Below are 14,351 nucleotides of genomic sequence, written 5' to 3'. Positions count from 1 at the left end.
AGAATTAGAAAGATTATTCTAGGCTGTCTCTGAGATGCCGTTAGTGAATCATACTTTGTTCTAAGTTCCTGCACTTCCAGCCATTGGAGCATGAAGCACTGTCACCTACCCACACGGGCTGGCTGTAACTTTTGTGGAAGTTCTGTCCGGCAGCTGCATGCCTAGACCACCAAAGCATTCTGTCTGGGCTGTAACAGCAGGCAAGGCTGAGCGACATGTCCAGGGCTCAGATCTCGGCTCTGGTGTGCGGTGTTGGAGGGTTTGGTGCTCTCGTGGCTGCCACTACATCCAATGAGTGGAAAGTGACCACCCGTGCATCCTCTGTGATAACCGCCACTTGGGTTTACCAGGGTCTGTGGATGAACTGCGCAGGTAACGCCTTGGGCTCCTTCCACTGCCGGCCGCATTTTACTATCTTCAAAGTAGAAGGTAAATATTAGAGCTGTGTTTGGAGCTGGAGCAGAATGTTACCTTCAGAGCTGTGTCAGCCAGCTGTTGACAGCTCCCTGCTTGGTTGGATGTGTTAGTGCCGCATTTTGTGTATGGTAGATGGGGCTCTATTGGCTAAAAGAATTAAATGATTGATTTAAACAAAGGAAAATTAAGAATAACCTTGTGGATCTTGTAGACCTGGCTGGTGCCAGGAATAGACTCCAGCGGAAAGGGTGGAAACATCTGTGTTGGCTTAAGACCTGGTTTTAACATCCGATGAGTCAGAGAGAAATCTTCACAGCAGTTCTATCCTATGTTGAAAGATCTTTCATTGACTTAGAATCTCCCACCTGAAGGATAACACTGAATGAAGGAAACAATTCAAACGTCAGGATAGTTCCCATGTTTTCTTTTCTAGAACCATGTTTAGTGATAAAGCAACAATACCATAATGTTGGTTAATTGGAAGAGCATGCCGTGAGTGACCCCTTTGGTTCTTCTAATTTGCTTTTCATACGTGTGTAGTCTTCCCCTTCTAAACTCTGGATCTAAAAGAAGACAGTTTTGTTTGGTTGGCTCTTTGGTTTTAAAGACATTTTGCACTCTACAGGGAAACAACTGTCATTTACTTTATAACTTTTTAATAATCTCCATCTGCCTCCCCTTGCTGAAAAGTATATACTTCTGCAAATATGCTCATGATGTAAGCTCATTGTGTTAAAAACTCTGCCCAAGTTTTAAGATACAGACTTCACAATCAAGTGACAAAACTGTACCTTGGCCTTGGTTAGAAAAAAAAAAGAAAGAAAAGAAAAAAGAAGGAAAAATTTAACTACAAGTTACTAAAGCATAATATTTTACAGGGCTTTGTGTCAGGTCTGAACATCATTAGTCCCAGTGAGTGCCAAGGGGTAAAGATAGACTACTTCAATAAAGCCAAGAGATCGCTTATGACAAGCCATGGGTATGCCCAAGTGTGGTTAGCCCAGGCAAGCCCTTGGGTAGCATGTGCTTTCCTAGAATCTGTTAGAGGAATCATCGTTGTCTTCCTAGCCAGTCCTGACTTCCGTGGTAGAAAACTTCCCTTGGAGCAGAGAGGAAAAGAAGAGTGTGTAGACATGGCTGCTCTGCACACCTCTGTGAAACGTTCTTTCTCCAGGCTTCTTAGCCAATCTCTACCTTGAGCAGCATGTGGGTAGCTCTGTTTCTTTGTTCTTAACTAAACATGTACTTTTAAAGAAACATTTCGTCTTATTGTGCCCTATTCTATATGCCTAAATGAAATCTAGTTATTGAGAAAAATACATGCTCAATCTTGGCTCCAAAGTGGCTTAAAGAACCATGACAGATTTCATTATGACTTCAGTGGCTCTTTCCCAAATGCACCTTAGAAAACACACAGCTAGGAATGTTATTACAGGGTTGACAGTGATCCAAATAATAGTCTATACTTAAAACTTACTTTCAAATTTTTGAAACATTTATCATCATCATCATTGTGTATATACACACACACAGCTACACACATGCCAAAGCACATGTGTGAGGTCAAAGAAGTCTTTACCAAGTCAGTTCACTCAATCCTCCTTTACTTTGGTTTTGGGGACCTAAGATAGGGTGCCAGCCTTCTACAGCAAACAGCTTTACCTGCCAAGGCTTCTCATGGGCCCCTGAAACTTTATTTTTAAGTTGCTCTTGCTTCCTGATAATGAAAATAACATATTCTAGATCTGCTGTATTCCCTTTGCACAGAGGTGGTTTGAACTTTTGGCTCACAGTGTTCCCATCAGAGTACATAAGGCCACAGGTGGGGTAACTCAGGCCTATAATCCCAGAACTCAGGAGGCTGAGGCAGGAAGATTATCATGAGCTACACCATGAGATCTTGTCTCAAAAATTCAGTTCTTTATACCCATAGATTAGTGCATCTCTCAACTCTCAGAAGAGAAGCTCTTCTTATAGGAATTGGTGACTAATACAGAGACCAGCAACAGGTCAATGTCAAGAGAGTAAGTAGGACTTATGCTCAGCTCTAGCAGGACCTCTAAGCACACCCACTCTACCTCAAGGCTCAGGGCTTATGGCAGAAGAGGGAATTGAAAGGTTGTAAGGGCCTGAAGGAGTGTATGCGTTGAAACAGTAGTTGCTGGATGTGGCAGCTCAGTGGTGCACATAAACACACAATGGCTGGGACTATATGCACAAGATCAAGTCAGTCAAAATGCCAGCATGGATGGGGAAAGGACATGTGTGGTCCCACCCCTATCTGAGGAGCTATCAGTAGTTGATGTCTGCTGGGAAAGAGACTGTCAGTCTTCCTCAGGGATGCAGGCCTTGAGAGGATGCACATGTTCCAATAGATGGTCTCACAGCCATGAACATACAGGTCACTAAATGGACTCAGTGAGTATTAAATTGGAGAGAGAGAGAGAGAGAGAGAGAGAGAGAGAGAGAGAGAGAGAGAGAGAGAGAGAGAGCCTGCAAACACATATAGTTGGGGTGGAGAAGAGGGGATAGGGGAGAAACTAGAGGGAAGGATGGGGGTAGATAGGATCCAAATACATGTGATTGTATGAACACTAAGTAAATAAAAATTCAGTTACTGTAGAAAGCTATTTTCAACGTCAGGATTATTGTAATCTACCAGTGATTTGAGGTTCACAGGAAGATGCACATACATGTACCATATGCAAATACTGTGCCCTTTATATAAGGGATCTGTGCATTCCCAGGTTGTAGTGTTGATTCCTATTTCTGAAGTGTCACTACAGTGTTGGAGGGAATTGTTTAGCTCTGTTGTGATTCCATCCTGTAAAAATTTAATGCAAAAATCTATAGCTTTGAAGGTGTGGCCAATCTTTGGATGTGGAGCATACATAGTTATTTTAAAGAGTATGGGCCATTTCCAACAACAGTCTTGAAAAGATACACACACATAATTAATATAAGCTTCTGAGTGATTATTTTATAAGTGGATGCAGGGTCCATGGGGCTGACCAAAACCAGAGAAAACTTCAGCTGCACTTCAAACAACCCTTTGAAACTCATCTATAATTTTCTCTTCCATAAATTTGGAGGACTGAACTCTGATAGTCTCTCAATGCAAATCTCAACCAAAGCCCAATTCAAGAGCGTCACAGGGCTTCATTGCTGGTGTCCTCCATCCTCTCTGGCTCTTACGCTCTTGCTGTTTCCTCTTCCACAGGGTTCCCTGACCTCTGAGGGGAGGGATTTGATAAGACAGAATGGTAATTCAGGGCTGACTATTCCAAGGACTCTCTCTCCATGTAATGTCTGGCTGCAGGTCTCTGCATCTGTGTCTATCTGCTGCAGAGGGATCTTTTCTGCTGTTGACTAATCTGTGAGTATAGCAGAATATCATTAGAAGTCATTTCATTGATTTTTTTTCAAGACTGATAGTGTTTGCTTTTACCCTGGGTCTCTTGGCCATCTAGTCTCTGGTTCTTGGTCACCTGAGCAGTGTCAAGTATGGGTTCCATCTTGTGGAGTGTGTAGCAGGAATCTTAGAGAGTCTTATTAATAAAATCAAACCTGAGGCCAGTTATTGGGGTCAATGCTGGTAGATCAGAGAGACAGAACAAGCCACAGCTATCTCGCCTTGCCAATTCCTCAGCTGGTCCTGTTTCCTCAGACTGGAAGCCTCTAAGTCCTCATCCAGAATGAATCTCAGCTGAACTGCTTCTCGAAAGCCTGAAAGCTTAACCAGCCAAATGCTTAACCAGGCCAAATGCTTCTAGTTTCTGGTCCTCACACCTTATATACCTTTCTGCTTTCTACCATCACTCCCTGGGATTAAAGGCTTGCTTTCTGGGATTAAAGGCATGATGAGTCACCATGCCTGTCTGTATCCTTGAACACATGGATTTCTGCCTCTGGAATGCTAGGATTAAAGGCGTGTGCTACCACTGCCTATCCTTTATGTTTAATATTGTAGCTGCTCGGTCTCTGACCCCAGATAAGTTTATTAGCATGCACAATATTTGGGGGAATACAATACCACATTTCCTCTCTTTTTGTCTAAAATTTAAAAAAGCTTATAACTAATACAAGAAAAATTATATCCAGTAAGTATATACAATATACACAGTCAAGATTACATTAACGATGTAATGTCCATTAACATTTGACAGATTCAGATAAAAACTCCATTATATATATTAACAATGTCAAGTCCAGTAACATCTGATAAACTCAGACCAAAAAATTTCATTACTTACCTTATTTAAAACAAGTAGTTCCTTTTTAAAAGTAGATTCCATAATCTCCCTTTTTATCTTATCATATCTATATTCTCTCTTTTTTCTTTTCATAATACATTCATTAGTCTACCTTTTGTCATTTTTATATCTTCCCCCTTTTCTTTTTAGTGTAGATTCAGTGATCTACCTATTTATCCTATTATTTCTTTATCATTTTTCTCAGAGTAGATTCGATGATCTATCTCAGGAGTGGGCCTTAAGTCAAATTAGATACTGGTTGTCTACTCCCACGAGTTCTGTGCCACCATTGTCTTAGCACATTTTACAGCCAGGAGAGATTGTAGGTCAAAGGTTTTGTGGCTGGGTTGGTGTTTACATTTCTCTTTTGGTAGCCTGCAGAGTATCTATCCACACTAAAGGCACTAGAATGTAAGGATGAAGGCTCCATGTAGGCACCAGCTTGACTTCTCCATCTTCAATGGCTTGTGTAAGTGTTGTCCTCAGCAATGGGGCCCCACTGTCAGTTTGCAGAGAGCAACTCGTTGTCTTAGTAACAGCCTGGATTGTTTGGAGATTTCCACTGGGTTCCCTTGGCCAAGAACTCAATTAAATAAAACCCAGTCCTGCTACTGGAAGCCTCATTTTGTGACAAGAGATGGACAGTTGGGACTGAGTGAGATTTCTAACACTTAATCTATGTAGCAGGAATCTCTGTTCATGTCACCAAGCCTTGGCAAAGAGCCTGGAGTCCCAGGAAATGCTTAGGAAACAGAAGAACATGTGTAATGCAGGAGAAGGAAATCCACAGATTACTGATAATGAATCTATTTATTATGGGGTTGTCTGGGGCATCAACTCACTGATTCGGGATATGGCAATTTCAGCCACAGAGTCCCTGAAAGGCTGAGAACCGGTATCACACTGTTTCATGCTGCCTGGCCTGGTCTTTACCATCTAAGAGTGAGAAAGAGAAGGGGCCTGCGTATCTGCTCCTCAGGTCTTAAGCTAACCAAGAGGCTATGCCCTAGAGGCTGGTACACCAAGGTCATAGGTTGAACGAATACCCACTACATTTCCCCTTTTTGTCTAAATAATAAAGTTCTAAACCTAATAGAAAACTATATACAATAAGAATGATTATCAAGTATTGTCTAGGAGAAGGAAAAGGTAATAACAAACAAAAAACAAAAATGGAACTACAACTAACAAGAACAATGTCAAGTAAGAAATGCACTAAATATCCAGATCATAGGTAAACGGCAAATTGTGGAGATTACTCCAAAACCTGTCCTATTCAGAAGAATTTGAGTATATTATCTAATATGCTCTTAGCTAAGATATGAGAGGATTGTGACTGTAACTATCTAGTCTTCAACCCCATCAAAGACCTGGGAAGGAAAATAATATTACCTGAGTAAACAGGAAGTGCAGGTGAGAAACTTTCAAAAATTGCAAGAAATGACAGAGACAGCTGGCAGCCTGGACAGTCACCCAGTGGATAAACAGCACCTATATCCCCTGGGAACTTTCTAGGAATATACAATCTCAAGATCTAAAGAATCTCTGGGGCTCTTACACATTAGAAGTTTTAGAAAACCCCCGCTATCAGGGTTTTTTTGTGTGTGTGTGTGTGTGCGTGTGCGCGTGTGCGTGCGTGCGTGCGTGCGTGTGTGTGTGTGTGTGTGTGTATGTGCATGCATGCATGCATGTGTGTACACCCAAGCATGTGCATGCATTCTTGTGTGTGAGTGCAGGCATGCACATATGGCATGCATGTGGCGGTCAAAGGATAGGGCTGAGGTGTCAGTTCTCACCTCCTGCCTTGAGCAAATCTCTCTTTGTGTTTTGTTTTGTTTTTTCCTGCTGCATACACCAGGCAAGCTGGCTCCTGAGCTTCTGAGGAGCCTCCTGCCTCCGTTTCCCAACTTCCTGTAGGAGTGCTGGGAAACGGACGCAAGCATGGAGCCTCTAGCTTCTCGGTGAGTTCTGGGGATTCGAGCTCAGGTCTTTACACCTACACACAAGCACTTTTACTCACTGGCCCATCTTCCCAGCCTTCGGGATTCTTCTTCTATGGTAATTACTTGACACAACTCAGGCAAAGGACACTGTTACTCTGCCTGACACCAAGACAGTTCCCCATAAGTAGCGGCGATTGCCTCTATAAATACCTCTTTAGTTCTTTGAAACTCCACATCTCAACTGGAAGGTGTTTCCAACCAAGGCTTTAGTAGCGGATTTTTGGACCTCAAAGCCACAGGGAAGCATGCCTCTGGTTCCTGCAGCACGTCTTGTAGGGAAGACTGAGGCAAGGGTTCCTATTATATGACATAGTCGCACAATGCAGTTTTAAATGTCCTGGGATTGTTTTAATCAGCCATGGTAAGACACTTGACACACAAATGCCTGTGATGTGTAGTGGCAAGGATTTTCATACTCACAGACCTCAAGAATGCAGGAGGCATGCATACCTGCAAGGCCTTATGGGAAAGTATGAGATTAATGAGCAGGCAGGAGAGGGGAGCAGCGTATGGACCTGTGTCTCCTCAGGAAAGAACTGTGCTGGACAGAGTCGTTGGCCTGGACACATTATATATTGACTAGTTTAAAAGATTTTGGCAAGCTCTCAGGGCAGGGGCTGTCTAGTTCCTGGAAATTAGGAGCTTGGGTGTGAGAGTTGGAAAAGGAGCAACGGGGGATGGTTTTGACTGGCTGGTCTGTAAGGCATGCCTGCAGATTCATGCACTGTGTCTGAGAGTTAGCTAGCTCTGGGGAAGGGGGTTCTTCACCTAGCCAGTGGACCTCTCAGGTAACTACAATATAGAGAACACAGAAACAGAAATACAGACAAAACTGTGTCAACACCAGACCCTGGGTCTTTGCACAGGTATCAGCTGGGTAGAGGTTCACTGTCCCATCCCACCTTGAGGATTAACACACACATCTCACTTGCAGCAGCTCTTTGCTGGCAAATTATTTTGTGTAAGGAAAGCTTCTGTTTAACTTTCCTGGGGTTCCTCACTCCTTGTGCATTGACCAGTCACCTCTAATGAGTGCGTACTGCACAATTCTGCCACCTAACCCATCACAGACAAAGTCTCATCATAAAGAGAAGATACTCAAAAGATAACTTTTCAAAATATTTTTGTGTGTATGTTCCAGTATGTGTGTGCCTGCTCATGCATGTGTAAGAGCACATTTGTATGTAAGAGCAGATGTATGTGAGGGTCAGAGGTCAACAGCAAGTCCCAAGGATCCTCCTGCCTCTGTCTCCCAGAACCAGGCTTACAAGTGCATGCTACCACATACTTACTCAGACACTGGGAGTCAGGCTCAGTCCTCACATCTGCACAGCAAGCATTCTACTGGCTGAGCCATCTCCCCCATCTCCTCAAAGGAAGTTTTCCAAGGAAACATGGCATTCATTCAGTCTCAAACTTCTCATGTCTATGCATTTTGAGATATGAGATGCTTCTTACAGAAAATTGCATCATTCTTAATTGAGCTTGAGGTAATTAGCCAGCTGGTCTACAATTAAGCTTTTGTTAGATTTTTTTGTATTATAGGTAAATTTGATTACCAAAGATTGACAATTGGCAAGTGGCTATGCTGCCATGTTACAGATGCAAAACGATCTTATGAGATTTAATTTGTTGATTCATGAGTATGTCTTGACATCAAAGCAATCACTAGACCTGTCATAGACTATTTACTCTCTTTCACTGGACAACAGGACATGGACCTGTCTGAGGATGTGTAGCACAGAGTGAGGTGGATATTCATCGAATATCAGCCTAGAATGGTTAGAGCTACAGGGCAGTTAGGTACAGGGGACACAGAATTCCCAGAAGAGCTGATGCTGGAATGGTCTGGAAAAAGGGCAGAAGCCTGGGAGGGCAAGAGAGGAGGCATCTCAGGCTAAGGCACCTACCCAGTCCCACAATTTATTAACTGCATGACTTGGGGCAGAATGCTGAGAACTTGAGCTCCCTGGTCTGTAGAATGGGAGTGTTATCTACTTCAGGGATGGCACTGAGTTCATGTGTTGGTGACATGCAGAGCAATGCCTGGCACCTACAAGCAAAGGCCTAAAAACAGGAAAGAACCACATGTCCCAGAGAGCAGACCAGGCACATCTGTAAGACTGAAGACTGGGCTGTAGGCATAACTAAAGAGGAAACTGCCAGGGGCATTGAAACTCTAAGAAGGAACAGCCTTCACTCGGCATTGGAAGGCTACGAGAACAGGGTAAGCTTTGAATTCCTGATGGTATTTGGCTATGGGAAGATCGTCAGGCTTTCCTATTATAACCTGAACAAAAATAGCAGTGAGAATCTAGGCCGACTTCTGGAGGTAGAACTGATGTTAGGTGTTAGTGACTTCTGAGAAACTACAGGGTCTGTGAGGATTCCTGCTGGGAGTTTGGTGACTGGTAAGAGAGAGAGAGAGAGCTGGTCACATAGCTCACCCCCAACCTAATCTCTAGTCCTTGACCTTGTTCAGTTCTTCCTAGCATATGCCATGATTTCAAGTTCTCCAATTCTTTCTTCTTTTTAAAATACTCTAATTTATTCTTTGACAACTGCCTACATGTACAACATTACTTTGACTACATGATTATATATTAACTCCCCCCATTAACCTCTCTTACCCGAGCCCATTCATCTTATATTAGTCACTTTTCTATTGCTGTGACAAAACACCATGATCAAGACCACTTGGAGAAGGAAGAATTTACTTCCTTCTTCAATAATCATCTTATATCTCAAAATGCGTAGACGTGAGAAGTTTGAGACTGAATGACTGCCATGTTTCCTTGGAAAACTTCCTTTGAGGAGATGGGGGATGGCTCAGCCATCTGTGCACAGCACTTGCTGTGCAGGTGTGAGGACTGAGCCTGACTCCCAGGGTCTGAGTAAGTATGTGGTAGCATGCACTTGTAAGCCTGGTGCTGGGAGACAGAGGCAGGAGGATCCTTGGGACTTACTGTTGACCTCTGACCCTCACATACATCTGCTCTTACAAATCAAACACCATGATGACAGAGCAGAGGCACAGCCATGGGAGGGCTCACAAGAGAGAGAAAACTAGACATAGCATGAGCAGCAGCCAGGCCTGCCTCCAGTGACAGACTTCCCACAAGGCCACACCTCCTAAGTCTCCCCAAATAGCACCAAATGGGACCAAGTATTCAAATACTCAAGACCTTAGGTGGTACTTCGTCCAAATCACCACACCCCTGGGCTCCTTCATAACTCCTTCTACTTCCAATCCTGTTTTGTGTGTATGACCTACTGAATTAATTAGGACTGATTGTGTAACCACAGGTAGGAGGTTATTTACCGGGTCACAGCTCTACCCCTGAAGAAAAGGACTCTCCCTACCCAGCAACTCTGAACTGCTCAGGGAGGATTAGGTGTCTCGAACCCCTTTCCCATGATGGCGGATGGTCGACTGGCCCTATCTTGTGTGGGTCTTGTGCAGGTACCTACACTGCATTCCTGATCGCCACAGTCTGTCACATCTAGGCACGGCTCCTCCCCATCCTCCAGCTCTTCTGTTATTTCTGACCCCCTCATCTTCCACAATGCTCCTTGAGCCTTGAAGGACATGGTATGGATGTTCTGTTTAGGACCACACTCACCAGCCAGCTGTACTAAATACTTCGACAACTCGTGAGTCTCTGCATTAACCGCCACTCATCACAAAAAGACATTCCTAACTTCATGTTTAGTTTTGGTAAATCAGCTGTGTGGAATGAGACAGAATAGTCTGAGTGGATTTGATTTTTTATGTAAAAAACTGTACACTTTAGAAGTTTAGTGTAGACTGTGAGGAAAACAGAGTAGTAATAGAAATGAACGCAACCTTAGGCTGCCACTGTTGGCTGAGGAATTAGCAAAATAATGAGAGAAACGAAATAGCCCCCATGTTCTATAACTAATTATATTCTACTTTAATAGACATGAACATAAGTGATATTCACTCATCCAGAAGATCTAACCAGGAGCATGAGCTAGGCCTTGGAATAACTTCATTTGTGTTTCATATGAGGAAAAGGAAAACATGTGAAAAATGTAAGGGGTGGAAAGAAGAAACATGGGATATGGGGGTAGATGTTACAAAGAAGTTAGATTTAGGATTACCTGGAGAAGTAATTTCTACCAGAGTGCCCCTCCATGGACTGGGTTACGGAAACAGCTGCAGGTACCCTGAAAACACCATCTATTGTAGCGTACGTGGTGTGCCAATGTCCTGGTTAAGGCCAGATGTTAATGTACGTCAGCATCAATGTAAGAAGTAATAGTTCTCAAGGCATAATTTTGCATTTTGGGGTTCCTAAGAAACCCACAGCGTGTGCCACCTGACCTTTGCTGGGGAACAGAGACTGTTCCCAAATCCAGGCGCAGGGCTAAGCCATGGGACGGGGGATACAAACAGCTGAGTCCTGCTTTTTGATGAATTGCTGTTGGTTGACATTTATTTATATATACCAAATACAAAGCACGGATAAAACCAGACGATTTCACATGTTTCACATGTTTTCCTGTGATGATTTTCTCCAGAACATGAACTGTAGAGCTTGGGTGAAGCAGACGGGGCACTGAGGGCTACTTCTTGTTCTCCAGCCAGCTGTTCTTTTACATGCCCAGCAATCCCAAGTGGTTCCTGTCTTGAGATTCCTGTCCCGACAGAACTGACTCAGCAGCGTGGTTAAGACTGGAGATCAGCTGATGCCCATTCTCCTGTCTGAAGCTGGCCTCAGACTCTATGCTGTCTGTCTGGGTTTCAGGCAGGAGATCAATCACATGACTGTCAAATTGCCTGATGCCAGCCAGTCTGGTGGCCTCCTCCTGACCCAGTACCTGCTCTGAATTCTATGATTAACCAACCTGCCTGGTCACCACATTTCTTCAGCCTGCTTAGTTCTCTCTCACACTACAATGTACTTTTTCTCGATGGTGCCGTGGGAAGAGCTATTGGAGGGTGTAAGTGGTGAGAATGTTGGGGGAGATGGGGGTGGGTAGTCAGGACATTGTGAGAGAGAGAAGCAGAGAGAGAGAGAGAGACAGAGACAGAGAGAGAGAGAGACAGAGGGAGGAGACAGAGTGCGCGCGCACGCACACACACATGTGCTAGTCATTTATGTGATCCATTCATTTGAACAGTGCTCGTGAACCTGTAGTGACCCCCAGCACCCAGCTTGATCCTGGATGCCTGTGAAAACAGTACTAGTGAGGTGCCCTGCTGAAGTGATCTTCCCAGGTCTGCTGCAGTTCCAAAACTGACCCTCAGAGGTGGCTCACAAGTTCTCAGAGGCACGTCCTTAATTGCTCCTCTGCACCTCTGCTGTCTGCGCCTTCAGAGACACCGACAGGGAGTGGCTGCCCTTACTCAGTGGTGATCTGACCAGCTTAGAATTACGAACACACACAAATTCACTGTAGACTTTCCACACGGTGCATGAGCATCTCGTGCATTTTCTAACCATGCAGCACCCCCCACCACATATCACTTGTCACGTAGCATGTCACATTTGTGATATAATTAATCTCAGGTGGAAAGACAGAATTAGAAATCAAAGGTAACACTGGCACTTGCTGCTCACCCTAGTCAGTGATCCACATGGAACAGGGATCAGAACGGAAAACACAGCTTCCCACTTTGTCAACCCGACCATCCAGCACACCATACGAGGACATATTTGAAATCATTTCACCTGCCTCCAGGCCACCCAGATTCGTCAGTACTACCTTTGGTACAATCTGGCATCTGGCATACCCACCCCTCTCTCCTTTCCTTCCTGGGTCACTAGCTGTATGACCCTTTCCCCCATTGCTTATGCTCCTTCTTACAGGAGGATTGGGCTGATAACAGTTAGTTACCTTCCTTGCTGTTTGCTCCAACTCACAGTAGCCTTTCAGGATGCTTCCACACTTGACCCATTCATCTTCATATCATCAAATCTTTCAGTTTAGGAGTGTGTAAGGCCTTCTACATATTCCACACGGTCTCTGTGGGATTCTTCCAGCATCTCTACCTCTGTATCTTGATCTCCCAAGCCAGAAGCATGATGCCCATATCTCTCCTCGAGGGCTTGCCCATCCTGCTGGCCCCAGGATCCACCATACTGCCCTCTTTATCCTGGCCTCATCACTGTGTATTCTTCTCACAGCACTCCCCAGCTCCCCTACTTCTCAATCCTCTGGTTATCCAGACCTGAATTCCACAATGCCTCCTCCCTTTTCAGGCTGATATCTGACCGTGCTACAAATGAGCCCGAGAGTCCCTCCCACGCCCCTGGAAGATCCTCCGTGTCTCAGGCATAGGTGACTGCTCATCCAGGCTCAGCCTCTGGGCTCTCTCTGCTGACCTAGATTTGGAAAAAAATTCAATTTTTCTACTCATTCTGAGCAAGGACATATGGCACAGTCAGGAGTAACTTCCAAAGGCAGAGCTTCCTAGTTAAACTCCAGTCTTCCTTCAGCTGCTGTGAAGAGCAGCCACACACACCCTGTTGCTATGTAATGCCCTTGTATACTGTAAAGATTTGTCATTCAAATTGGTTTAATAAAACACTAATTGGCCAGTAGCCAGGCAAGAACTACAGGCTGCCAACCAGACCAGGAGAATTCTGGGAAAAGGAAGAGCAGAGTCAGAAGTCATCAGCCACAGACAGAGGAAGCAAGATGAGAATGCTGCACTGAGAAAAGGTACCAAGACACCTGGCTAAACATAGATAAGAATTGTGGGTTAATTTAAGTGTAAGGGCTAGTTAGTAATAAGCCTGAGCTACCAGCCAAGCATCTTTAAGTAATATGAAGTCTCAGAGTCAGTTATTTGGGGAGTGGCTGCTGGGTATTTGGGAACAGGCAGGCGGGAGAAAAACTTGTGCCTACACCTTATACCACTGCACAGATTCTCTCCCTGGTCCCCACACTGTCTTTTTAATATTGGATGCTATGATAATACTTGTTTTACAGACACAGTAGCTCGAGTTTGGTGAAGAGACATAATCTCATGACAAAAGTGTGGTGGGACTGTATTCATGACTGAGCTCAAGCCCTCCATGATCCACCCTTCAAGGGCTCCCCAACAGCGGCTAATTCTCAATAAGAAAGATCAGGCCATCCTGCTCAGCCCTGCTTCATCACCCTCTATCTCTCTCCTGCATCAGTCTCCACCCCCAATGCCACCCCTAAGCACAGCCTTTTAATATCTTCCTCCATGACCCCATTCCCATATCACTTGGCACTTGCTTTATGATTTTGCTAATCTGGCTCCTACTGTAGCTACTTCCATATTTTCTGTCTCTTGGCACTGGATTTTTAGCTCTATGAGCTCTATGAGTGTTGAATTAATGAATGAAGGCAGGACCTGGATCATGGGGCATAGAGATTTCTTTTCCAACAAATGCTGTCTGTTTTATTTCATTTTGTATTGCTATAACAGAATACAGGATAGCTGTAACATGTATACCACAATACAAAAAAAAAAAAAAAAAAGAGATTCAGTACCTCACAATTTGAGAGGCTAAAACCCAAGATAAGACAGATTCATTTTTTTTTCTTCAATGTGTTGCCTACTCTGTCCTTAAACTTGCAGTGGTCCTCCTGCCTCAGCCTCTGGAGTACTGAAAACACAGTTGTGAGCCACCACACTCAGCTAGGAAGCCCAGCACATTCAGCCTCTGGTGAG

At 44.2% G+C, this 14,351-nt stretch overlaps 1 protein-coding gene across 3 annotated transcripts in view; it reads left to right on the top strand.

Annotated features, from left to right (window-relative positions):
- Positions 1-215: 215 nt before the first annotated feature.
- Cldn10 (claudin 10) overlaps positions 216-14,351 on the top strand; it is an 83,277-nt gene continuing 69,141 nt past the window's right edge. For 2 of the 3 annotated variants that reach the window (XM_059273210.1, XM_059273209.1), the window contains exon 1: positions 216-429. In XM_059273210.1, the coding sequence (XP_059129193.1) occupies positions 216-429 (214 nt within the window). The remainder of the gene's footprint in view (positions 430-14,351) is intronic. The other variant, XM_059273211.1, reaches the window with a different exon arrangement.

The sequence above is a fragment of the Peromyscus eremicus genome, chromosome 9 (assembly GCF_949786415.1).
Source record: "Peromyscus eremicus chromosome 9, PerEre_H2_v1, whole genome shotgun sequence".
Classification (NCBI taxonomy): Eukaryota; Metazoa; Chordata; class Mammalia; order Rodentia; family Cricetidae; genus Peromyscus; species Peromyscus eremicus.
Note: the sequence above shows the minus strand (reverse complement) of the source record. Positions and strands in the feature narration are given on the sequence as shown.